General features: G+C 38.9%; 1 protein-coding gene across 1 annotated transcript; it reads left to right on the top strand.

Annotated features, from left to right (window-relative positions):
• The first annotated feature begins 830 nt into the window (after nt 1-830).
• On the top strand, nt 831-26904 carry LOC126634486 (uncharacterized). The gene is made up of 12 exons (XM_050305015.1): nt 831-1111; nt 14385-14978; nt 15359-16558; nt 16643-16970; nt 17151-17406; nt 17496-17712; nt 17884-18233; nt 18388-18897; nt 21603-22806; nt 22989-23342; nt 23538-23775; nt 23956-26904. The coding sequence occupies exons 1-12, from the start codon at nt 1028-1030 to the stop codon at nt 26682-26684; spliced, it is 8064 nt and encodes a 2687-aa protein (XP_050160972.1). The 5' UTR covers nt 831-1027; the 3' UTR covers nt 26685-26904.
• The last annotated feature ends 124 nt before the right edge of the window (nt 26905-27028 follow it).

The following is a 27028-nucleotide window of genomic DNA, read 5'->3' as shown; positions in this document are numbered from 1 at the left end:
GTCTACTCCCAACCCGGATGACATTCTTGTAAATAAAGCAAAAATAAATAAAAAATGAACAGTGCCTGCCCCCTACTACTTTAGATAATGTGGATGACCACTTATCCCACTAAGTTTTGTCTATCACTAGTTTTACCTATTAATCAAAGGAACAAATGAAGAAAGAAACAGAGGGAGACATACGGAGAAAAGTAAGGAGGAAAGAGAGAAAAAAAAAAGGGAGAGGAAAGAAAGAAGAGAGATACAGAAGAAAATACCAGTGAGCTAGGTTAGAGAGAAGAGAGAAAATAATAAGAGTTATCATGATACTTCTATTATTTCAGATAATAAAAGAAAGTACTACTACTACCCCGAGGATATAGACACAATTATCGAACCTCGTAAATATTGTATCTTATTTACTCTATATTTTACTGCACACTTAAGCAATTTCAAAATAGTGCTTACTATTTTCCATAATTTTCTTGATAAAAGGAAAGGGAGTATTTTATTTTATTTTTTATTTTATAATTGGACGTGTAAAGGTTGAACCTTTATGGGTCAATATGGTCAGCGAGTCTTTAAAGAACTTCCCCGCGTCCCCTGTAAGCTAAACTCTGATTCTGTGAAAAATGAATGTGAATCTCTTTATTTTTTTGGTTTCGGGTTAAAAGGGTATACTTTTGTGTGTTACCGTACCATTTACATCACATTTCACAAGCACAACAACTCCATAATTTTTATATAAAAGAAAAGGGAATAGTTTTGCTTTTTACTTTTGCTTTAGTATTATATTTTATTAAAGGTGAAAATGGTCACCGAGTCTTCAAAGAACTTCCCCTGTAAGCAAAATTGTGAACAGTGAAAACGAATTTCTCTTGTTTTTCCTGTTAAAAGGGAATACTTTTGTGCATTACCATATAATTTCCATCTCTTTCTTGTAATGTACATGGCAGTCTTACTTCTTTTTCTCTTTTTCTGAAACTTATCATTTCATACTTTTCTCTCCATTGAAGTAGGTTTTGGAAGAGAATGAGTGTGTGAGACAATGTCTGCTTCCGACCGTTTCATGGATACTGTGTTTTCTTGGTCACTTGAAGACATTTTCAATGACAATCTGTACAAAAACCAGGTTTTTGCTATCACTTCTACTAATAAATTCTCATTTTTTTTAGCTTTATCTTGTTTTTTCTTCAAATTTGGATGAGATCGTTACTGTAGCTTTTGTTTTGTTTTGTATTTTCGGGACTGCTTAGATATTAAGACTCCAGAAATAAAAATTTTAGTAGGTGTATTCAATTGAGATTCTGAAGGTTGATGGAGTTTTAAGACCCTAAAAAGAGTTATAAATTCGTGAAGTTTTGCTGGAGTTTTAATGGAGTTTCACAGACTCTGAACTCATTCAAAATCTTAGAGAAAGAGGTTTTATTTCCTAAAGCCTAAAATACACTATAAAATTCTTCTAAATCTATCAAAATTCTTAACTTTTTAAAATTCTATCAAATCAAGCATGGTGCGATCCACACACTCATTTTTACCTATCACATATCCTCTCAATTTCTGGTCGTCGAATAAAATGAATTGAAGAAATTCAATAGACAAAATTTAACAATGGTATATGAGGAGTAAAAATGGTGTGTGAATAACACTACTCAAAATCAATTCTTAATTGAATACCCATGAAGTTTTAATGACTGCTTTAAAATCATGATTGAATACATCTAAATTTATATGGAGTTTTCCTTTAAAATTTTGATTAAATATCCTGAACTTCGATGGATTCATTTAAAATATTGATTGAAAACCCTTGAATTTGTAAACTCTTTAAAAATCTTTTATACTACCTTGATATTTGGTTTTAAATCTTTGAAGTCTGGCTTGCCTTTTCAAGGTAGTAGTTTTTTATTTATTGGCCTTGACTCAGACAGGGAAAGCCCATCTCAGTTTTCTAATAAATCCACGTCTATACAAGAATTTTGTAGCTTAATTGGTTAAGAGCATTCACCATGCACCTCCCGCATTTGGTTCTCACTTCCCCCAATATATCTGTGTGTCTATATATATATATATATATATATATATATATATATAATTTCTTCAGCCTTTATTATCATATAAGTTTGGGTTACTTTGTTTCCGGTCTCTAGTCAACCTAATTTTTAGAATTAAACTTTATTTGTTTAAATAATTTGATCAAGGTCTCTAGCATTATTTAATGGCTAAATAGCCAAAATGGTCACTGAGATATGCATAACACATCATTTTGGTCCCTGAGATTGAAAATCAATAGAAATGGTCGCTGAGATTGTCTACCATTCATCATTTTGGTCATTCTATTAAAAACTCTTTGGGCAATTTTCAAAGCCTCATAACTCAATTGTTTCTTAACCAAATTCGACCTATAATATATCAAAATGAAGATAGGAAAGTGTAGAACAAGATTATACCTATTTGAGCCGGAGATAGCCGGAAAATGGCCTCAAAGTTGACTGGTCTGCAGAAAAACTGGAAAACTCGCCGAAAACTGAGTAAATTTTAAATGTTCATAACTTCTTCAATACTCAATGAAATCCAGTGATTCAAAATGAAAATCATACTTATTGATGAGAGGAAGAGAATGATATCTTGCTCGATGGCTAAGTCACCGTAGTTTGGCCGGAAAACAGCTCAAAAGTGGCTAACCATTTTCGAGTTAGCCACTTTCGAGCCGTTTTCCGGCCAAATCATGACGAGTTAGCCATTGAGAAAGGTACCATTCTATTTTTCTCATCGAGAAGTATGATTTTCGTTTTTGAATCACTGGATTTCGTTGAGTATTGAAGAAGTTATGAACGTTTAAAGTTTACCCAGTTTCCGGCGAGTTTTCCAGTTTTTCTGCGGACCAGTCAACTTTGAGGCTATTTTTCGGCTATCTCCGGCAACCATTGGGCTTCCAAATAGGTATAATCTTGTTCTACACATTCCTATCTTCATTTTGATATATTATTGGTCGAATTTAGTTAAGAAACGATTGAGTTACAAAGCTTTGAAAATTGCCCAAAGAGTTTTTAATGGAAGGACCAAAATGATGGATGGTGGACAATCTCATGGACCATTATTGATTTTCAATCTCAGGGACCAAAATGATGTGTTATGCATATCTCAGAGACCATTTTGGCTATTTAGCCAATATAGATTTAACTTCTACATTTATGCATTCAATATCCCACAAATTATAAAATTTAAACAAATTTTAATAATATTTTTACAATTTAACAACTCCTTAAAAATCAATAATAGAGTAATATTATGCTTCACATAGTTCTAGCAAAAAGATAATGCACCCATGTAACTATTGATATATTTTAAGAAATAACTATTAACATATTTAAAACATACAATAAATACATATAATCAACATGGGTACATTCACAAAAAAAATATGGGTACAAATAAATAAAAAATATGGGTACATATCAAAATTCAAAATTATGGGTACAAATTAAAACTAAAAAGAATATTGGTACAAATTTTAAAAAAGGTACAAATTATAAAGAGAAACATATGAAAAAAAAATAGATATGTTTGGAAATAATTAATAAGTTTTTCATTTTTAAAATTGACAAATGATGACTTGTAAATAATTTTAGTAAAACCATGACATGGAGATTCAAGGCCGGTATAGAGATTTTTGAGGCCCGAGACGATGCCAAAAAATATGCCCTCACTTTATATAAGAAAAAACTCTAGGTTTACTAGTAGATAGATATTGTCACAGCCCGTCCCAGAATTACTAAATACCGAGGACGTGAAATTACTGAAACGCCCTTAAACGGGATTAAGGTGCGTAAATTTGGTATTTGTTTTACACTAAGATCCTAAACTAGGGTTAGAATTATTATTGTATGTGTTAAATTATATCTGGACTTAGGGTGGGGTCCTACCCCCTAAATCCCTCCCCAAAACCCGTGGGTTGTCTCTCTCATCTCCCATCACCCTCTCTCTCTCTTATTCTTCAGAAAACACTCTCTCTCTCTCTTACTCTCGAACTCTCTCAAACTCTCGGACAAACACCAAGAACAACCACAATTCTATACGAACGTCCAATCTAAGATCACCATCGTGATCTAGGGAACTTCACGAACTCAGGGATACCATTTTCAAGTAAGTTTCATTTCAAAAACCTTAGTTTCTAAAATTGCCCAGATTATGTACTATTTACGAACTTTGATCTCGTTGATTTTTAGGCCAAACTAAGATCATAGGGAGCTCTAGGAGGTTCCCACGAAGCTCGGAGTGTGAAGTTTGGGAAGTTTGGACGTCGAAGTGACCCAGTTCGACGTTTGGCCGAATTTGGAAGATTTGAAAAGGTTTAATCCCGTTGTTTTTAGTGTTTTAAATTAGTATAACGTGATAGAGGATGTGAAATGCTTCATTTTGGTATAAAATACGTGAAAAATGGACGAAAAACGAAGGAGAAAAGTCAATTTGAAATTTTTCCAGAAACCGGCGAACAGTCGCCGGCGACCGGCGACTCGCCGGAGAAGACAGGGAATATTCCGTCAAAACTGACGGAATATTCCAACGCCGTTACCGTTACCGTTGGGTATTTAACGGAATATTCCGAGAATATTCCTGACGGCAGTTACTGTGCCGTCAGTGTGCACAGCACGTGGGCCGCGCGTGGGGGGCGCGTAGACCCGTGCCCTATTTGGCGCGTGGGGGTGCGTGAGACCTCCAAAAATTATTTTAAAAATTTGGGGATGATCCTGAGGTTGTGTAGGTCACTGTGGTATATTCATATACCCAATTTGAGCATCGTATGAAGAATTTATTACCTAGTTTGGTTTAGGTGCGTTAAATGTGCGTTAAATGATTGTTTTAAGTTATTTCACTTCTAGGTGGAACTTATAATGAGGACGAACACATCCAGGGGCGTCAAGGGGGTTACGACCCGGCGACATACCAGTGAGTGGGCATTGCTTTCTATATATATATACCTATATACTCGATTTCCCCAGAAATCAAATTTAAATGAAAAGTATATTGAAATGAAATGAAATATGATGTGATTGCCATGCATAGAATGTTATGGATATTATGAACTGTCGTATGATGCATATATGTATGATGGTGCTGTGGAAGCACAGGTAAGTATTTAATTAATATTATGATGATGATGAGATATATTGAGCTCATATCCTGCACCATGGTTTAGTGCTTATAGTATTCACCGCATCGCACGCTCGCCTTGGATCCAAGTAGATGCTGGTCGTACAGTCCACGCGGAGTGGGTACGACGGGCCAGTCGTAGAGTGTTAGTGAGATTATGACTGGTGGGTGACCTTAGGTTATTGTATACAGATGATTGATGAGAGAAGCACTAGAGCGAATATTACCATGAGTCGTTCAGACTACATTAGGTGGTTCCGACTTATGTGCAGAGGCCGGACAGGTTACGCGGAGTGACTCTGGCAGAGTGAGATTGATAGATGTTGAGCTCTAGGTTCAATCGTTCAGGGCTATTAGAGGGCCTCCGATTGATTATTTCTTTTACCTGATTTATATTATGTCAATGCATTCATACTAAACTGTTGAAATTGGCATGGTACATTCTTTATTGAATCTGTTATAAGATTGATGATCGAGACAATTGAGATATATATGCTATATACTATTTTTCTGGGAAAGTATACAGGTTTTCCAAAAAGGGGTTATAATTGTGGATTTATGAAATGATTTGGAAAAGCTTTATTTTCGCCCACTCACGTTTTCTGTTTTTCGCCCCTCCAGGTTTTAGTTGATAGTTGAGGCGTTGGTGGCCTACGAGGACTGCTTCGGCGTTCTGACAGACTAAATAAATGTAGGATTTCACCCGAGGGTGTTGTAAATTAGTTATGGTCCTACTTGACTGCACCTAGACGCTTATGCTCTGTTTATGTGTGTTTAGTACACTCTTATGCACATAGAATGCTAGGTTGTAAATAACTGTACTTAGTGGTTTTCGTTAACTCGTATTTTATTATTAAATCGTTTCCGCTTGCGTTATGGTTACGTCACGCTCGCGTGACGGCCAGCACGTCCTAGTCTTCGGGTTAGGGTGTGTCAGTTTGGTATCAGAGCATAGGTTGCAGTCCTGTAGAACTAATGAGTTCTTCTATTGATTTTTGGATGTTTTCTGTCAGAATTATGCCGCCTCGTAGAGATCATCGCCGTGCTGCTGAGCCTAATTTCCCCGATATAACTCAGTTAGGGGCAGCAATGGCTCAAGCTTTTCAGGCTAATATCCGTCCTCCTCAAAGAACGCCCGTAGAGACGATGTATAATCTGAAATTGGAAACCTTTGAGGGAAATGAAGGTTATGAAGGGGCAGAAAGGTGGTTGGATCGGATTGAGCAGACCTTTCAAGTGATGCAAAGTCAAGGAAACCTGCCAGCTAATAGATGGGTGGAGACCACCACCTGGTTTTTGGGCCGTGAGCCAGCTGCGTGGTGGATAAATCAGTCGAGGCACATGGCACCTGAAAGGGCAGCCGAATGAGAGGTATTTAAGGAAAATTTTATGAAGAGATTTGTTCCTCCGGAATATATAGATCGCAAGAAACAGGAATTCACCAGGCTGAAGCAGAGAAATATGTCTGCACATGAGTACTACAGGAAGTTTACTGATTTATCCCGTTATGATTCTGATTTAGCGAGTAATCAATCAGAAATGCTTCGTCGTTTCAAGTTGGGATCTAAGAAGAGGTACAGAACGTTTGCCAATGCACTTCCCTGTGCCGATTATCATGAGTATTTTGAGATTCTGGTTCGGATGGAAGACTCTGATAATCTTCCGGACAGTGAGGACGAAGAGGATAAGGGTAATGGTCAGAAGAAAAATGATAAAGGTAAGGGTATTTCCATTCCAGGACCTCGTCAGATGCAGAATTTCAAGAAAAGTGGAATGAGTTCGAGTTCTTCCAGTGGTGGATTTAGTGCCACAGGTCCGAGGAGAGGAGGTGGTAGGTTTGGTAATGGACCTAGATTTTCTGGTCAGAGAGGCTTTGGTGGTACTGGTAGTTCGGGTCCTCCGTTATGTCGCCATTGTAATTTTCGACATCATGGAGAATGTAGGAGACTCAGTGGTGCATGCTTTACATGTGGTCAGACAGGACATAGAGCTATGAATTGTCCCCAGAATCAGCAGAGACCCCAACAGCCTGTTATGCCAACACCAGCACCGACTCAACAGAACTTTAATTCAGGCAGTTATGGCCAAGGTGGTCGTGGTGGTGCTTATCACTATCAAGGTGATGTTGCTCCTTATGCTCCGGGACAGTATCACTATTCCGAGGATCCTTATTTTCAGAGTGGATATTCTCAGGATCAGGGAGGTTATACTTCATATCCGTCTATGCCAGCTAGCGGATCTCAGTGGTATCAGGGGGGTCAGCCCCAACAGAGCGGAGTTGCTGCTAGTAGTGCAGGGTCGTTTAGGCCGCCTGCCCAGGCAGGTCAAGGACGTACTCATCAGGGACGAGGTAATCAGAGTGGCAGAGGTCGTGGAGGACGACAGCCAGCTCAGGGACGTGTTAACCACATATCACTGCAAGATGCTCAGAACCATCCAGACTTGATTATGGGTATGTTGAATGTTCTTGGTCATTTTGCTAGAGTTTTGATTGATTGTGGTGCTACACACTCTGTGATTTCTCATACATTTGCTCAAATGACGCAACCTCATCCTTCACCTCTAGGGTTTGATTTAGAGTTGCTATGCCTAGAGGGGATAAATGTTATGTTGATAGTTTTTACTCTGGGTGTCCAGTGATGGTAGATAATGTCATTATGCCTGCTAATCTTATTCCGTTAGACATCGTGGATTTTGATGTGATTTTAGGGGCGGATTGGTTGCATTATAATCGCGCCCATATAGATTGTTACGGGAAATCAGTTACTTTTCTTCGTCCTGGACTACCTGAGGTTACTTTTGTGGGTGAAAGAAGTGGAGTGAGGCATGGTGTTATTTCAGCCATAAGGGCAAAGAAGTTGTTATCCAAGGGTTGTCAGGGATACTTGGCACATGTGGTTTTGAATGATGTTGATCCCAGTAGTGTGGAGGAAGTCGGAGTAGTCAGACACTATCCTGATGTATTTCCAGATGATTTGCCTGGATTGCCTCCAGATAGAGATGTGGAGTTTTCGATTGAATTGCTTCCAGGTACGAATCCTATCTCTTTGACTCCTTATAGAATGGCACCAGCAGAATTAAGAGAGTTGAAAATTCAATTGCAAGAGTTAATTGATAAAGGTTTCATTCAACCTAATTCTTCACCTTGGGGAGCTCCGGTGTTGTTTGTAAGAAAGAAAGATGGAACTTTAAGATTGTGTATTGACTACAGGCAATTGAATCGGGTGACGATTAAAAACCATTATCCCTTGCCTCGTATAGATGATTTATTTGATCAGCTCAAAGGTGCCTGTGTGTTTTCTAAGATCGATTTGAGGTCTGGGTATTATCAATTAAAGATTAAAGATGAGGATGTTCATAAAACAGCTTTCAGGACTCGTTATGGGCATTATGAGTTTTTGGTGATGCCATTTGGATTGACTAATGCTCCTGCAGCTTTCATGAGATTGATGAATGAAGTATTCCAGGAATATCTTGACAGGTTTGTCATTGTTTTTATTGATGATATCCTGGTATATTCTAAGTCGAAATCAGACCATATTCGACATCTTAACTTGGTGTTAAGGAAATTGAGGGAACACCGGTTATATGCCAAATTTAGTAAATGTCAGTTTTGGCTAAATCAAGTGGCATTTTTGGGACATGTGGTATCAGCTCAGGGAATTCAAGTGGATCCTCAAAAGATAGTAGCAGTGGAGAGTTGGGAACAACCTCGAACCGTCACTGAGGTGCGGAGTTTTCTTGGTTTGGCAGGTTATTATAGACGGTTTGTTCAAGACTTTTCTATGATTGCCTTGCCATTAACGAAGTTAACCAGGAAGGATGTTAAGTTTGAATGGGATGAAAGTTGTGAGCAAAGTTTCCAGCAGTTGAAGTATTGTCTTACTCATGCACCTGTGTTGGTACTTCCTGATGATAATGGTAACTTCGAGATCTACAGTGATGCTTCTTTGAATGGTTTGGGTTGTGTTTTGATGCAGCATAGTAGAGTGATTGCCTATGCTTCTAGGCAGTTGAAGACTCATGAAAGAAACTATCCGACTCACGATCTTGAGTTGGCAGCTATTGTGTTTGCTTTGAAGATTTGGAGACATTATCTCTATGGCGAGAAATGTAAGATCTTTACAGATCATAAAAGCCTTCAGTACCTTTTCACTCAGCATGATCTTAATCTTCGTCAGAGAAGATGGTTGGAATTGTTAAGTGATTATGATTGCACGATTGAGTACCATCCGGGTCGTGCAAATGTGGTAGCTGATGCTCTGAGTAGAAAACCTCAAGGGCGACTCAATGCTTTGTATGCCAGTCGTGTTCCTCTTCTTGCAGAGTTGAGATCTACTGGAGTAGAGTTAGAATTGGAAGAACAAAGTGAAGCTTTTCTTGCCAATTTTCAAGTCAAGCCAGTCTTAATTGATCGTGTGCTTACAGCTCAATCGTTGGATGAAGAAATTCAAGAGTTGATCAGTTTAAGAAATGAAGGGAAGAAGAAAGATCTCAAGATCCGAGGATCAGATGGTATGCTTATGCAAGAGAACAGGATGTATGTGCCTAATAATGAGGAACTGAAGAAGGAAATCTTGGATGAAGCACATTGTTCGGCTTATGCTATGCACCCAGGAGGAACTAAAATGTATCATACCATTCGACCATTCTACTATTGGCCGGGTATGAAGAGGGAGATTGCGGAGTATGTTAGTAGGTGTATTGTCTGCCAGCAGGTTAAGGCTGAAAGAAAGAAGCCGTTTGGAAGATTGCAACCACTTCCCGTTCCCCAGTGGAAATGGGAGAATATAACGATGGATTTTGTGTATAAGATGCCACGTACACAAAATGGTTTTGATGGCATTTGGGTGGTTGTAGATCGACTTACCAAATCAGCACATTTTATTCCAGTAAGGGAGAAGTACTCTTTAAATAAGTTGGCTCAGTTATTCATATCGAAGGTTGTAAAGTATCATGGTGTCCCAGTGAATATTATTTCTGATCGAGATCCAAGATTTACTTCTAAGTTTTGGACAGCTTTTCAAGAAGCTTTGGGTACTAGATTGCTTTACAGTACAGCTTATCATCCACAGACAGATGGTCAGTCAGAGAGAACTATTCAGACACTCGAGGATATGTTGAGATCCTCTGTGATGCAATTTGGTGATTCTTGGCATGATCGCTTGGATTTGATGGAGTTTGCCTATAATAATAGTTTTCATTCGAGTATTGGAATGTCTCCATTTGAAGCACTTTATGGAAAAGCTTGCCGTACGCCATTATGTTGGTCAGAGGTCGGTGAAAGAATACTTGAGGGCCCAGAGATTGTGGATGAGACTACTCAGAATATTCAGGTAATTAAGTCTAACCTGAAAGTGGCCCAGGATAGGCAAAAGAGCCTAGCGGATCGACATACCACGGATAGAATGTATAATGTGGGCGACTATGTATTTCTGAAATTATCGCCTTGGAGAGGTGTGGTTCGCTTTGGGAAGAAAGGAAAGCTAAGTCCCAGGTACATTGGACCTTATGAGATCACTGAGAGGATTGGTGAAGTTGCTTACAGGTTGGAGCTACCTCCAGAGTTGTCTAAGGTACATAATGTATTCCATGTGTCGATGCTTCGGCATTATGTTTCAGATCCTTCACATGTGATTCCTCCTCAACCATTGGAAATTAATCCAGATTTGACGTACGATGAGGAACCAGTGACTATTCTGGATTGGAAAGATAAGACCTTGAGGAATAAGACCGTGAGCTTGGTAAAAGTATTGTGGAGAAACCATTCAGCTGAAGAAGCTACTTGGGAGACAGAAGAACGGATGAGAGATATGTATCCGAGGTTATTCTATGACTTTTGATGTTCTGGTTGGTGATTGGAATTTCGGGGACGAAATTCTATAAGGAGGGGAGATTGTCACAGCCCGTCCCAGAATTACTAAATACCGAGGACGTGAAATTACTGAAACGCCCTTAAACGGGATTAAGGTGCGTAAATTTGGTATTTGTTTTACACTAAGATCCTAAACTAGGGTTAGAATTATTATTGTATGTGTTAAATTATATCTGGACTTAGGGTGGGGTCCTACCCCCTAAATCCCTCCCCAAAACCCGTGGGTTGTCTCTCTCATCTCCCGTCACCCTCTATCTCTCTTATTCTTCAGAAAACACTCTCTCTCTCTCTTTTACTCTCGAACTCTCTCAAACTCTCGGACAAACACCAAGAACAACCACAATTCTATACGAACGTCCAATCTAAGATCACCATCGTGATCTAGGGAACTTCACGAACTCAAGGATACCATTTTCAAGTAAGTTTCATTTCAAAAACCTTAGTTTCTAAAATTGCCCAGATTATGTACTATTTACGAACTTTGATCTCGTTGATTTTTAGGCCAAACTAAGATCATAGGGAGCTCTAGGAGGTTCCCACGAAGCTCGGAGTGTGAAGTTTGGGAAGTTTGGACGTCGAAGTGACCCAGTTCGACGTTTGGCCGAATTTGGAAGATTTGAAAAGGTTTAATCCCGTTGTTTTTAGTGTTTTAAATTAGTATAACGTGATAGAGGATGTGAAATGCTTCATTTTGGTATAAAATACGTGAAAAATGGACGAAAAACGAAGGAGAAAAGTCAATTTGAAATTTTTCCAGAAACCGGCGAACAGTCGCCGGCGACCGGCGACTCGCCGGCGACCGGCGACTCGCCGGAGAAGACAGGGAATATTCCGTCAAAACTGACGGAATATTCCAACGCCGTTACCGTTACCGTTGGGTATTTAACGGAATATTCCGAGAATATTCCTGACGGCAGTTACTGTGCCGTCAGTGTGCACAGCACGTGGGCCGCGCGTGGGGGGCGCGTAGACCCGTGCCCTATTTGGCGCGTGGGGGCGCGTGAGACCTCCAAAAATTATTTTAAAAATTTGGGGATGATCCTGAGGTTGTGTAGGTCACTGTGGTATATTCATATACCCAATTTGAGCATCGTATGAAGAATTTATTACCTAGTTTGGTTTAGGTGCGTTAAATGTGCGTTAAATGATTGTTTTAAGTTATTTCACTTCTAGGTGGAACTTATAACGAGGACGAACACATCCAGGGGCGTCAAGGGGGTTACGACCCGGCGACATACCAGTGAGTGGGCATTGCTTTCTATATATATATACCTATATACTCGATTTCCCCAGAAATCAAATTTAAATGAAAAGTATATTGAAATGAAATGAAATATGATGTGATTGCCATGCATAGAATGTTATGGATATTATGAACTGTCGTATGATGCATATATGTATGATGGTGCTGTGGAAGCACAGGTAAGTATTTAATTAATATTATGATGATGATGAGATATATTGAGCTCATATCCTGCACCATGGTTTAGTGCTTATAGTATTCACCGCATCGCACGCTCGCCTTGGATCCAAGTAGATGCTGGTCGTACAGTCCACGCGGAGTGGGTACGACGGGCCAGTCGTAGAGTGTTAGTGAGATTATGACTGGTGGGTGACCTTAGGTTATTGTATACAGATGATTGATGAGAGAAGCACTAGAGCGAATATTACCATGAGTCGTTCAGACTACATTAGGTGGTTCCGACTTATGTGCAGAGGCCGGACAGGTTACGCGGAGTGACTCCGGCAGAGTGAGATTGATAGATGTTGAGCTCTAGGTTCAATCGTTCAGGGCTATTAGAGGGCCTCCGATTGATTATTTCTTTTACCTGATTTATATTATGTCAATGCATTCATACTAAACTGTTGAAATTGGCATGGTACATTCTTTATTGAATCTGTTATAAGATTGATGATCGAGACAATTGAGATATATATGCTATATACTATTTTTCTGGGAAAGTATACAGGTTTTCCAAAAAGGGGTTATAATTGTGGATTTATGAAATGATTTGGAAAAGCTTTATTTTCGCCCACTCACGTTTTCTGTTTTTCGCCCCTCCAGGTTCTAGTTGATAGTTGAGGCGTTGGTGGCCTACGAGGACTGCTTCGACGTTCTGACAGACTAAATAAATGTAGGATTTCACCCGAGGGTGTTGTAAATTAGTTATGGTCCTACTTGACTGCACCTAGACGCTTATGCTCTGTTTATGTGTGTTTAGTACACTCTTATGCACATAGAATGCTAGGTTGTAAATAACTGTACTTAGTGGTTTTCGTTAACTCGTATTTTATTATTAAATCGTTTCCGCTTGCGTTATGGTTACGTCACGCTCGCGTGATGGCCAGCACGTCCTAGTCTTCGGGTTAGGGTGTGTCAGATATGAGTTTTGTTTTCCATCTGAACTTTTAAAGTGTTTTTGTATAAATCGTGTGGTGTTTTTTCTTATTTACTAACCTTGTCAATATGGGATTAAAAAATATTGATGTTTTTGAGTCTTTAATTGATATGTATAAGTAATAAATGGGTACTAAATTAATTTTTTTGAGGACATGTCATATGTTTGCAAATTTGATCTAAGAATTTGGTCAACGCATTACTCTTTGTTGAAGATTAGACTGGAATTGGAACAAATGTTTAAAAATAACAATCCACATAGCTACTAGCTACTAGCTACTAATTAAAAATAAATTAACAACCAAACAAAAATTCGTAAAAATTAAAAAGAATAAACATGCACTTAGCATTTCGAACTTAGGACCTCTCGTTAATTTTAAACAACAAAAACCATTGATTCTAATTAAACTTCTTAATTGTTTAACCAAATTTTATATATTTATACTCTTATGAAAAGAAATTTGTAAAAATTGAAAGGTAAATAAGCATACATGGTGTTTTGAACCCAATACCTCCTCATTAATTTCAAACAACAAAACCAGCAGTTCAAATTAAATTTCTTTGTCATTAAACCGCATTTTATAAATTTATACTCTTATGAAAACATATATAAATATACCACCCTAATAATTTTGGTGCCCCCAATTATTTTGGGCCCCGGACGGTCGCCCTGCCAGCATTGGACCTGAGATTAGTCAAGGGACCTTGATCAAAAATGAAAAAGAAATAAGGTTTTAATTAATGAAAATGAAAAATGAGGGATGAGAACCTAATTTATCTTATAAGTTTACTTGTAATGTGCAGTCTTAAGCTAGTTATACTCAACCATTAGAGTTGGTTAAAGTAAAGATTTATGCTGTGGCTAGAGAACTCGCTTTCAACGTCTGTGAATGCAATATATTTGAGCTTCTATAATTTCTTCATGCAATGTCATCATCTATAGATTTATCAACTAACTTGTCTGAACTTTTACTTTTCTAGGTGAAGAAGATTCCTGAATCATTCGATTCAGCTCTGCATTATTTTGGGTCCTATTCATTTCCTTTATTAGAGGAAACTCGTGCAAAGGTGCAGTCGAGTATGGAAACCATTGACAGAGCACCATTTGCTGAAGTGGTTGCTTTTAATGAATCCAAGTCCAAGTTTGATGAAACATGGATATATAATATCAAGGTTGATGAGTGGCGAAACAGGTTCAGCGAACGTGGAAAGGAACCATACAAAACTTTGCCTGGGGATCTTTTTGTCTTAGCTGATGCGAAACCCGAAACTGTTTCTGATTTACAAAGGGTAGGGAGGTCATGGACTTTTGTATCGGTCACTAACATCACGGAAAATAAAATCTCAGAAAATAAGAGAGAAGATGAATTTAATGATGAGATAATAGAGACTGAAATAAAAGAGTTTAAAGTCGAGGCATCAAAAAGGTTTCAAGTCAACGATAACAAGAGCACTCCGGCATCAGTATTTGTTGTTTTCCTTGTGAATTTGATCACTAATAGCAGAATATGGGCAGCATTGCACATGTTTGGAAACCTGAAGATTATCAAGGATGTTTTGTGCACTCATTCTGTGGTAAGACCTTAAGTTCTGTGCATTGCATTCACTGAAATGGGGCCTATTCATGGTATGTGGACAATAATACATGATGTAATATGTAATGTACACACTATACAAAATACGCAGCAAATTACCTTTTTTGTTAGTTTACGCTGTGTATGGTACTCTAATAATTTTGATACAAGCGTGATGATTTTCTTTCATTTTTATCTTTCGATCAAAGTTTCTGTCGTGTGTATATGTGTACTACTCCAATTGTGTACTCTGGATTCTACGGTCTCTTTCTTTCTCCCATTTAACTATTCCATTCAGTTTGATCGAATAATTTCTGTTACTATATTTCAACACTGTCATTTATCGTTGGGGTTGATTATATATGTTATGCTTGGTAACAGGCTCAGGAAAACTATCCTCCCTCGTATGAAATGAATGCTGACATTCGGGATAAGCTGTTATTTGAGTGTTCATCTTCTGGATTGAATGAGTCACAAACTGGGGCAGTTTTGGCCTGTCTTGAAATGCTGTTTTGTGATTCCAAGTCTACTTTGCAACTTATATGGGGTCCACCTGGGACAGGGAAAACTAAATCCACCGCTACTCTGCTATTGACCCTGTTAAGGATGAATTGTAGGACTCTTGTTTGTGCCCCAACAAATGTTGCAGTAACTGAAGTAGCTTCTCATCTTGTAGAGATGGTGACTGAAGCAGAGTCCAGTGCTTTGTTTTGTCCTCTGGGAAAAATTATTTTATTTGGGAAAAAAGAGGGACTCAAAGTTGGTTCTGATATTGAAGATATATATTTGGATCACCGTGTTGAAAGTCTTTTCGAATGCCTGGGGCCGGTGACAGGTTGGAGTAGTTGCTCTTCTTCCATGATTGGGCTTCTTGAGGATTGTGTTTCACATTACCATATTTTCTTGGAAAATGAGTTAGCCAAAGAGAAAAAACAAAACGGTGATGGTGAACTGGTGAGGAAAGGTTGCGGAAGTGAGACCGAAGTTAGCAAGGGGAAGTGCAAATCGTTTCTTGAATTTTTCAGAGAGAGATTTGTTCCTACTGCATTACCCTTAAAATGTTGTATTGCTACCTTCTGTACCCATATAAGCCAAGATTACATTTCGGCACAAAATTTCCAAGACATGATTTCGCTTTTAGGGTTAGTTGATTCCTTTGGACTACTATTGTTGCAAGGTAATGTTGATTCTGAAGTATTGGAAGAGCTTTTCTCTCATTCAGAAGTTGAAGATGTGCCAGAGCCAGTAGGCGACACATTTCATCTGTACATGAAGAGACGAAAGTGCCTTTCAGTATTACGTACTCTTCAGAATTCGATTAGAGGACTTGACCTTCCAGATGTTAGGAACGAAAAATCTGTAATGGAGTTCTGTTTTCAAAGAGCTTCCTTAATATTTTGCACTGCATCCAGTTCGTTTAAACTGCATAGAGTGAAAATGGAGCCACTGACCGTTGTTGTTATCGACGAGGCTGCACAATTGAAGGAGTGCGAGTCAACTATACCACTGCAACTTCCAGGTGTGAAGCATGCCGTTCTTGTTGGTGATGAATGTCAGTTACCAGCTACGGTGAAAAGCAATGTATGTTGATGCTTACTTGGTTATATTTATTTAATCATTTGTCTGATTGCAATTTTTCTTTCTGACTTATTCTTTCTTCCTTAGGTGTCCTATGAAGCTGGTTTTGGTAGAAGCTTGTTTGAGAGGCTGAGCTCAATGGGTCACTCTAAACACCTTCTAAACATGCAATACAGAATGCATCCATCAATAAGTTCCTTCCCAAATTCAAGTTTCTACTATAACCAGATCCTGGATGCTCCTAATGTTAAAAGGAGAAGCCATGAGAAACACTTTCTTCCAGGGTCAATGTTCGGTCCTTATTCTTTTATTAATGTAATTGATGGAAGAGAGGAGAAGGACGAGGATGGACATAGTCCAAAGAATATGGTAGAGGTTGCAATTGCTTTGAAAATACTGCAGAATTTGTACAAAAGTATGTCTAGCCAGGGTGCCATGCTCATGTTCCAAATTCAATATTTTCCATTACGTTTCTATTATATGCTTGTAATATTTATTTGTTCTTATTTATTATTATTATTATTTTTTGTAATGGCTAAATACTTCTTAGTTTGGATAAAACTGATAGTTTTCTTTTTTCTCTCTTTGTATACAGAATGGGATGTTTCAAAAGAGAAGCTCAGTATCGGTGTAATTTCTCCTTATGCAGCTCAAGTAGCTGCACTTCAGGACAAACTTGGACAGAAGTACGATAAGCTTGATGGCTTTAAAGTGAAGGTGAAGACAGTTGATGGGTTCCAGGGTGGGGAAGAGGACATAATTATCATGTCTACTGTGCGATCCAATCAACATCACTCACTTGGTTTTATATCGAATCCACAAAGAGTTAATGTTGCTCTTACTAGGGCTCGGTATGGTTCTATGTAAACTTGTACGCTTTTGCATCGTTTTTACTTGTTGGTAAGGGTGAAAATAACTACTGGTCGTCTAATGAATTCAGGCACTGCCTTTGGATTTTGGGAAATGAAAGAACTCTTTGTGGTAGCGAATCTGTTTGGGAGGATTTGGTCCATGATGCCAGGAATCGGCGGTGTTTCTTTAATGCTGATGAAGACAAGGATATGGCCAGGGCCATATTAGAGGCGAAGAAAGAGTTAGACCAGTTTGATGATTTGCTTAATGCTGACAGCTTACTTTTCAGAAGTTCTAGATGGAAGGTAAAGCTCTGGGCTTTTATTTATGATTGGGTTACTTTCTAGTTTTCCCTTGTCTATTTTCATGAAATCTCTATAGTCGAAATTATGTTTTCTCATATTGGACTTTCTGGTTTCTTAAATATTTTCTATGTTCATTTTTATGTTCCTCTTCCCCCAATCTATTATCTTCAGGTACTTTTCAGTGATAATTTTCTGAAGTCGTTCAGAAAACTTAAGTCAATTCAGTTGAAGAAGTCCGTGCTAAATCTTCTACTGAAGCTTTCCGGTGGATGGAGACCTAAAAAGAAAAATGTCCAGACTAGTTCTGGCTCATCATCAATCTTGAGGCAATATAAAGTTGGAGGTCTATATATTGTTTGCACAATTGACATTGCAAAGGAGTTGAAATACATTCAAGTATTAAAGGTTTGGGACATATTGCCCCTAGAGGACATCCCAAAATTGGTAAATCGTTTGGCTAGTATTTTCAAGAGATATACAGATGATTTTATCAATCGCTGCAATGAGAAATGTCTTGAGGGGTATGTTCTTCTGCATTCTAGTTTTATTTTTATTTTTTGGCTTAACGTGCCTGAATTGTTAATTATGATTGCTTTCTTTATGGAAGGTACGAACTTTTCTAAATCTTTTGAACTTCTGAAGTAATTTTTAATTTTCTTTGTCATTTGTGACCAGTAACTTGGAAGTTCCGAAGTGCTGGCCAACCTCTTTGGATGTGCCTCGGTTTAAAGATCTTAGTGCCACTGAAACTGATAGTGATTTTGTTGGTGATGCTTCGGATGGTAGAAGTTATGTTGAGAATTCACAGGTCAGCGAGAGTTTGTTGCTCATGAAGTTTTATGCCTTGTCATCTGGTGTAGTGAATCACTTGCTGTCTGACCGTGAGGGTAAAGAGTTGGATCTTCCTTTTGAAGTAACTGACCAGGAAATGGAGATTATCCTTTATCATAAAAGTACCTTTATAGTTGGACGGTCAGGAACAGGGAAGACAACAGTTTTAACCATGAAATTATTTCAAAATGAACAATGTCACCATTTGGCAGAGAAAGGATGCGGTAGTAGTTCAAATAGCATGGTTGAGCCGAGTTCTTCGGCTACTCAGGGGAGAACTCTACACCAGCTTTTTGTTACCGTGAGTCCTAAGCTATGTTTTGCCATAAAACAACATGTTCTACACTTGAAAAGGTGCGTGTATTATTCAACAAAAAAAAGTTAATACTTCTTTTTATTTTTTTCTCGTGTTTGTAGATCATTATAAACTCCGCCGTGTAAGTTTATCTTACATTGCCGGTCCCAAGCCCGGATAAAGGAGGAGGGGGAGGGCGTCAGGTAGTCGACAGCCGGCACTCCATGATCACGTCGAATCCTTATGAAAATGAATCCAGAACGAAATTGCGCTAAAGCTAGGGCGTCACCCGTAAGTGGCGCGCTGTGTGGCCCGAGCACAGTGATAAGTGAGCAAGGGTCGCTGTATCTCCATCGGCACCCGGATGCAGTGTTAAATGAGCAAGGGGGCTATAGAAACTTCTTTTCGAACGACTCCACTCAAAGTTGTTTGGGAGCATATGCTCCTATCAACTTTACACGGGACACACAAAAGAAGTACTTTGATCCTATTAGACGGGGAAGGGTGAAGAAGCTAGGACAGAAGGGTAGAGTTCAAGAGAGCAAAATGCGTTTAGGAACGTGGAATATAGGAACCTTGACGGGAAAATCTATGGAAGTAGTAGAAGTTATGGTGAGGAGAAGGATAAATATTATGTGCCTACAAGAAACTAAGTGGGTTGGTCGTAAGGCAAAGGATCTAGAAAACTCAGGGTTTAAACTATGGTATTCGGGCACAAATAGAACGAGAAACGGTGTTGGCATCATCGTGGACAAGACCTTGACACAAGATGTTGTAGATGTCAAGAGGGTAGGAGATAGAATCATGGCAATCAAGATTGTAATAGGACAAGAACTTATCAATGTGATTAGTGCGTACGCACCTCAAGTATGGTTGGATACGAGTTCGAAGGAGAAATTTTGGGAAGACCTTGGAGACTTGGTGCAAGGAATTGCTCAGACGGAGAAGTTATTTATAGGAGGAGATTTAAATGGACACGTGGGCAGGGAGACAGGCAACTATGGAGGTTTTCATGGTGGCCATGGTTTTGGGGAGAGAAATGAGGATGGGGAAGCTATCTTGGATTTTGCAATGGCATATGATCTCTTCTTAGCCAACACCTTCTTTAAGAAGAGAGAAGAACATGTGATCACCTACAAGAGTGGGTCGTCAAAAACACAAATAGATTTTCTTCTAATGAGGAAAGGGGATCGTATAACTTGTAAGGATTGCAAAGTTATACCAGGAGAGAGCGTGGCTAATCAACATCGCTTGTTGGTGATGGATGTACATATCAAAAGAGTGAGAAAAAAGAACAAGACTTGGAAGTGCCCAAGGACTAGATGGTGGAATCAAAAAGAAGAAAAACAAGCCATTTTCAAAGAGAAAGTAATCACCCAGTGTGTGTGGGATAGAGAGGGGGAAGCTAACCAAATGTGGGATTCCATGGCTAGTTGTATCCGAAAAGTAGCAAAAGAGGTATTAGGAGAGTCCAAGGGCTTTGCCCCACACCAAAAGGAATCTTGGTGGTGGAATGAGGAGGTACAAACAAAGGTGAAGGCTAAGAAGGAATGTTGTAAAGCCTTATACAAGGATAGGACCGATGAAAATGGTGAAAGGTATAGAAAAGCGAAGCAAGAGGCGAAGAAAGCTGTGAGAGAAGCTAAGTTAGTGGCTTATGACGATATGTAAGCGACTAGATACCAAAGAAGGAGAGTTGGATATCTATAAACTAGCTAGAGCAAGGGAAAAGAAGACAAGGGACCTAAACCAAGTGAGGTGCATCAAGGATGAGGATGGAAAGGTTCTTGCTACAGAGAACGCGGTTAAAGACAGATGGAAAAGTTATTTTCATAATCTTTTCAATGAAGGACATGAAAGGAGTGCTTCTTTAGGGGAGTTGAGAAACTCAGAAGAGTGTAGAAACTACTCTTTTTATCGTAGAATCCGGAAGGAAGAAGTGGTTGTAGCTTTGAAGAAGATGAAACATAGAAAAGCAGTAGGCCCAGACAATATACCAATTGAAGTGTGGAAAGTTTTGGGAGAGACAGGTATAACATGGCTCACTGACCTTTTCAATAGGATTTTGAAAACGAAGAAGATGCCAAATGAGTGGCGAATGAGCACTTTGGTGCCTATCTACAAGAATAAGGGCGATGTACAAAATTGCATGAACTATAGGGGTATTAAGCTAATGGGTCATACAATGAAGCTCTGGGAGAGAGTCATTGAGCATAGATTGAGGCAAGAGACACGGGTTTCGGACAACCAATTCGGGTTCATGTCAGGGCGCTCAACCATGGAGGCAATCTATCTCTTACGAAGATTGATGGAAAGATATAGAGATGGGAAAAAGGATTTACACATGGTCTTTATAGATTTGGAAAAAGCGTATGATAGGGTCCCAAGAGACATTCTTTGGAGGATTTTAGAGAAGAAAGGAGTACGAGTAGCATATATCCAAGCTATACAGGATATGTATGAAGGAGCAAAGACTATACAGGATAGGGTCCCAAGAGACATTCTTTGTAGATCATTATAAGTCAATCATGTGACCTCATTATTCTTGATTCTTGAAGCATCATCAATTCATTATTCATAGTTTACTCTGTGGATTGCATATACAATGTTCGGAAGAAATTTCTGCTTTGGTTTATTTGGAATCTTGATTTCCTTCTCTCAAACAAAAATTTCTTTCTTGTTCTTGATTCGTTACTTGAAATGTTTTGTAAATTTCAAACATCACATCAGCCACCTTAAGTTACTAACTTTTGTATGTCTACAGATTTGCATGTGGTGGAAGTGATTCGACCGAGAAAGTTTTGATTGATATGGCTGATTTTGATGAGGAGGAATTTCAATTCAAGGATATCAAGGATTCATTTCAGGATATTCCTCCCGATTCTTACCCTCTTGTAATAACATTTCATAAGTTCTTGATGATGCTTGATGGAACACTGACTAACTCATACTTTGAAAGATTCCTCGATCCAACAACACTCACTCACGGTCAATTGAGAAGCTCAAGATCAGTTGCATTGCAGACCTTCATCAGGACAAAGGAGGTTAATTATGAGAGGTTCAGTTCATCTTACTGGCCCCATTTTAATATGCAGTTAACAAAGCAGCTTGATGCTTCAAGAGTCTTTACGGAGATTATATCTCATATTAAAGGTGGTTTAGGAGCCATAGAAGCAGGTGATGGCCGACTCGGGAGGGAGGATTATGTTGAACTGTCAGAGGGCAGGGTTTCCAATTTAAGCAAGCAAAAGAGAGAAGTAATCTACGACATATTTCAGGCTTACGAAAAAATGAAGCTGGAAAGTCGTGAATTTGATTTGGCTGATTTTGTCATTGATCTACACCGTCGGATCAGGCACGAAAAATGTGTGGGTGATCAAATGGATTTTGTCTATATTGATGAAGTTCAAGATCTCACCATGAGCCAAATTGCTTTGTTCAAGCATATGTGCAACAATGTCGAAGACGGTTTTGTTTTTTCTGGTGATACGGCACAGACCATTGCCAGGGGAATTGATTTTCGGTTCCAAGATATACGACATCTGTTCTACAAGAAGTTTGTATTGGAATCAAGAGGCAATAAGCATCAGGAAAGAAAAGAAAAAGGGCAAATCTCAGAAATATTTCACTTGACTCAGAACTTCCGTACGCATGCTGGCGTTCTGAAATTATCACAGAGCATTGTCGAACTACTTTATCGTTTTTTCCCTCTATCTATAGATATTTTAAAACCTGAAACCAGTCTGATATATGGGGAAGCTCCGGTACTGCTTGAATCCGGAGAAGATGAAAATGCAATCATCAGAATTTTTGGAAATAGTGGAATTGATAATTCTAACATAGTTGGCTTCGGAGCAGAGCAAGTTATTTTGGTCCGTGATGTTGGTGCTCAGAAAGAAATTTTCAAAATCGTTGGGAAGCAGGCTCTTGTCCTGACCATAGTGGAATGCAAGGGGCTTGAATTCCAGGTGATTGATAGCACTTCTAATCACTCTTTTTTTTTTTTTTTTTCCTTGCGAAATTTTTTGCAGCTACGCTTAACAAAGTAAGGGGCTTTTATTAATTATGATATTTTTAGTGCATTGAATCTTGTATATGTTTTTAAATTTATATTTGCTTTTGATTCGTATCGTTTATGTCTTGTCTGCAGGATGTACTCTTGTACAACTTTTTTGGATCATCGCCACTTAAAAATCAATGGAGGGTGATATATGATTACATGAAGGAGCAAGATTTACTTGACTCAACATTGCCTCAACGATTTCCAAGTTTCAGCGAAGCTAAACACAACATCTTATGCTCTGAACTGAAGCAATTATATGTTGCTGTTACTCGGACGAGACAAAGATTATGGTTTTGCGAGAATGTAGAAGAGCTCTCCAAGCCCATGTTTGACTACTGGAAGAAGAAATGTCTTGTACAGGTTAGACAACTGGACGATTCCCTTGCACAGGCAATGCAAGTTGCTAGTAGTCCTGAGGAGTGGAAATCACGAGGCATTAAGGTTTGCATTCTTTACTCTATAATAGTCAATAGTAACAAAGAATTGTTGTAGTAGACATGTAATAGTCCTGAATTTATTTGATTTCTTATTCATCATCCTCATCGTTAGTTCCCACCGCAAAAATAATTTATTTATGATGTAACACCGTTATTTTCAGTAATATTTACGAAATCCTTTATCTTTGTTTTCTTGCAGCTCTATCATGAACATAACTACGAAATGGCCACAATGTGCTTTGAAAGAGCTGGTGATACTTATTGGGAAAGGAGGTCCAAAGCTGCTGGCCTTAAAGCTATCGCTGATCGAATGCGGACTTCAAATCCTTCAGAGGCCAATACCATTCTTAAGGAAGCTGCCGAGATATTTGATGCTATAGGCAAGGCAGATTCCGCAGCTAGATGTTTTTCTGATTTGGGAGAGTATGAAAGAGCAGGTATGATTCTTTAACAACTGTTAGTTTAGCTTTCCAGCATTTATATTATAGTGATATTGCGATAGCACTCTGATACAATTTGGTTTGTTATTTGTTGGACATGAATCTTCGTGTTTATTGCTCCGACTCAAATCTAGTTGATAAAGTTAATTTCTCATAGTATAGCTTTTACTGATGCAGCTAGGATTTATTTGGATAAATGTGGTGATTTGGAAAGAGCTGGGGAATGTTTTTCTCTAGCAGGATGCTATCAAGATGCTGCGGATGTGTATGCTAAGGGCAATTTTTTCTCCGAGTGTCTATCTGTTTGTGCCAAGGGAAAGCTATTTGAAATGGGTCTGAAATACATAAAATATTGGAAGCAGCATCCAATAAAAGACTCTGCTGTGGCTCGAAGGGGAGAAGGAATGGATGAAATTGAGCAGGCATTTCTCGAGAGCTGTGCACTTCACTATCACAAGTTGAAGGATAACAGATCCATGATGAATTTTGTTAGAGCTTTTCATTCTATAATTTCAATGCGAAACTTTTTGAAGGAGCACGCTGGTCTTGATGAGCTTCTTTTGTTGGAAGAAGGATTTGGAAACTATCTTGAGGCAGCTGAAATCGCAAAACTAAAAGGTGATATTATACTCGAAGCTGATTTCCTTGAAAAGGCTGGCAAGTTCAGAGAGGCATCATTGCATATTCTATTCTATGTGCTTGCCAACTCTCTTTGGTCATATGGCGGTAAGGGATGGCCCGTAAAGCAGTTTTCACAAAAGGAAGAGCTTTTATCAAAAGCCAAGTCATGTGCTAAGAACGAGACAGAAAGCTTTTATGAGTTTGTTTGCACTGAGGTTGAAGTTTTGTTAAATGAGCAGAGTAACTTGTTTGTGTTTAAAAATCACATGAATGCTTGCCAGAGACACAGTAGTGTTGGAGGTGAAATTTTATCTTCTCAAAAAATACTGGATGCTCATCTTTCTTCAAGCGCTGATAAGTATGTGTGGGAAGAAATGTTGGTTGATGATCTGATAAAGTGTTCAGCAAACGGAATATCTGAAAATCAAGTTTCCATGGACTCGTTGATTTACTTCTGGAATTTTTGGAAGGATAAAATTGCTCACATATTTGAATATCTCAGATGCCTCGAAACCCAGGAAGTTAGTGAATACAAAAGTTATGGAGAGTTTTGTTTGAATTACTTGGGAGTTTGGAGAATGTATCATAATCTGAGTCCAGTCTATGTTTTGCTGATTCCTGATGCTGATTGGGTTCGTGGTTTGAACAAAAGTTATTTTAGAAATCAAGGGAAATTGGTCTCCGTTGATGCTCACCAGCTTGCTTCAGCCGCCAGGAATTATTGGAGTTCAGAATTGCTCTCTGTTGGCATGAAGGTTTTGGACAAGCTCGAAAAGCTCTACAAGTTTCCCATCAAGAATGCTGAGTCAGTGTTCTGTCGAAGCAGGTGTCTTACCTATATCTATGAGGTCTCAGTATATCTTTTGCAATCAAAATGTTTGACCTTAAGGTATCATGATGCTGAGAGATTGCACAAATGTGTAACATTTTCGATCGAAAGTATTGTTCCTCTCGTATTTCCTTTGGATTGGAGGAATTCATTGAGGGAGAAATTGATTTCTCTACGACGAACTGATGCTTCAAAGAATGTGCTGAAACAAGTAATACAGGAGTTTACCAGATCGAAGAATGAGCTATCTTGGGGGCAAATTGGTAAGCTTGTAATGGTCATTCTCGGGACTGGTAAGCTTAATAATCAACTGTATGAGAAGCTTGTGAGAAAACTCGACTGCAACCCGCCATGGCAGGTGTTCATCGAGAATCTCTGTGGGAATATTGAACGTGGAAACACAGGTCAAGAACCAAAAGAGGTGTCTGTAATGTTGAGGTTCCATGAAGCTTTAGCTGGAACTTATAATGTGAACTGGAGGGCTGTGAAGGATTACATAACACCAGGTTGCTTTCTATACCTTCTAGAGCGCCTTCTGATATGGGCAACTTGCTTTCAGGGTTATGCTATCACTACAAGTTCTTGTTTTATTGAGTGGCTTATATACCAAGGGGAAGATACCAGCTTAAGTTTGAGGGGGGCTGATGTTCGACCATCTTTGGATGGCGTTCTTCGTTTTGTGATTGATGTGGTTCGGGATTGCATTTTCAATAAGGTGGATATGGTTGAATGGATTAAAAAGTCCATCAAAGATTGGATGAACTACTATTCACTACTTATGGTGAGATTGGTCGTTGTGTTATGCTTGGTTTATGTGAATTTTGGTATTGGTCTAGATTTACTCCATGATTTGCTGGGGAGGAACTATATCACTGAACAGCTGCCGTCAGAGTTTTATAACGCCCTCAAAAGCAGGAGCGGCAAATCTGTTAGGTTAGATGTGAATGTGCTCGCAGCAGCTCTTAAGAAGGTCGGTAATACTTTGGTAATAGCAAGTTTTGGGACCAATTGTTCAAGGTGGTTGTGTTCAGATGCTGTCTTTGTTGACATGATGCCCAACCAGTCTAGGGATGACATATTTAGAAAATTGTTTCCTAAACCACCCGTCCTAAAAGCTTCGGAAGCTGGATCTTCCAGTCGTGTGCTTTGTGCAACCAATTCTGAGGAGGGGAAGACTGGTGCCGCATTAGATAAGCCATGCGATGCCGGGGAAAGTCACACTATAGGTGAGGGAAATTGCGAATCCAACAAGTCTCCAAAGTCTCAGCAAACTGATGTTGCTTCTGTACCGAGTGAGACCAGGGACAGTCACAATATTGGCGAGGAGAATCGCATACGCAATGAGTCAGATCTGTTGGCTGATGCTGCGTCTGGTTCCCAATGTACCGGAAACAAGGGGAAGACAAAGAACAAGAACAAGAACAAGAGAGGCAAGAACAAGAAGGGCAGAAAGTAGCCCTCTAGACACTCTATATATGCTATGTGAATTTTGTTTTTCTGTGCAAGAACTTGATGGTTCCTTTGATGAGTATTGTTTTTAACTGGTTGGTTGTGAAGACGAAGACCCTAACCATAAGGGCAATCCGTCACTTGCAAATATTCTCCATTTGATGTAATAAAACTTCTTCAAATTCATGTACTTTTTTACTTTATAGTTGGAGCAGTTTCTCTTTTAATTGTTTCCATTTTAATTCTGCGTGACAATTTCGCATATAGTTTGGAAATGAAAAATTAACAAGTGACCGCACGTTAGGGATGATTTTGAACAACGTTTGAGCTTGTGTGTGGGGAACTAATGAC

This window comes from Malus sylvestris, chromosome 9 (assembly GCF_916048215.2).
Source record: "Malus sylvestris chromosome 9, drMalSylv7.2, whole genome shotgun sequence".
NCBI lineage: Eukaryota > Viridiplantae > Streptophyta > Magnoliopsida > Rosales > Rosaceae > Malus > Malus sylvestris.
This window is presented reverse-complemented; position numbering and strand designations above follow the sequence as displayed.

Excerpts from the sequence above, each read along its gene's own strand:
- LOC126634486 (XM_050305015.1), top strand. The coding sequence starts at position 1,028 with ATGTCTGCTTCCGACCGTTTCATGGATACTGTGTTTTCTTGGTCACTT. Across the intron at positions 16,971-17,150 it reads ACTGCAGAATTTGTACAAAA|AATGGGATGTTTCAAAAGAG; the intron begins GTATGTCTAGCC and ends CTTTGTATACAG. Across the intron at positions 17,407-17,495 it reads GTTGCTCTTACTAGGGCTCG|GCACTGCCTTTGGATTTTGG; the intron begins GTATGGTTCTAT and ends TAATGAATTCAG.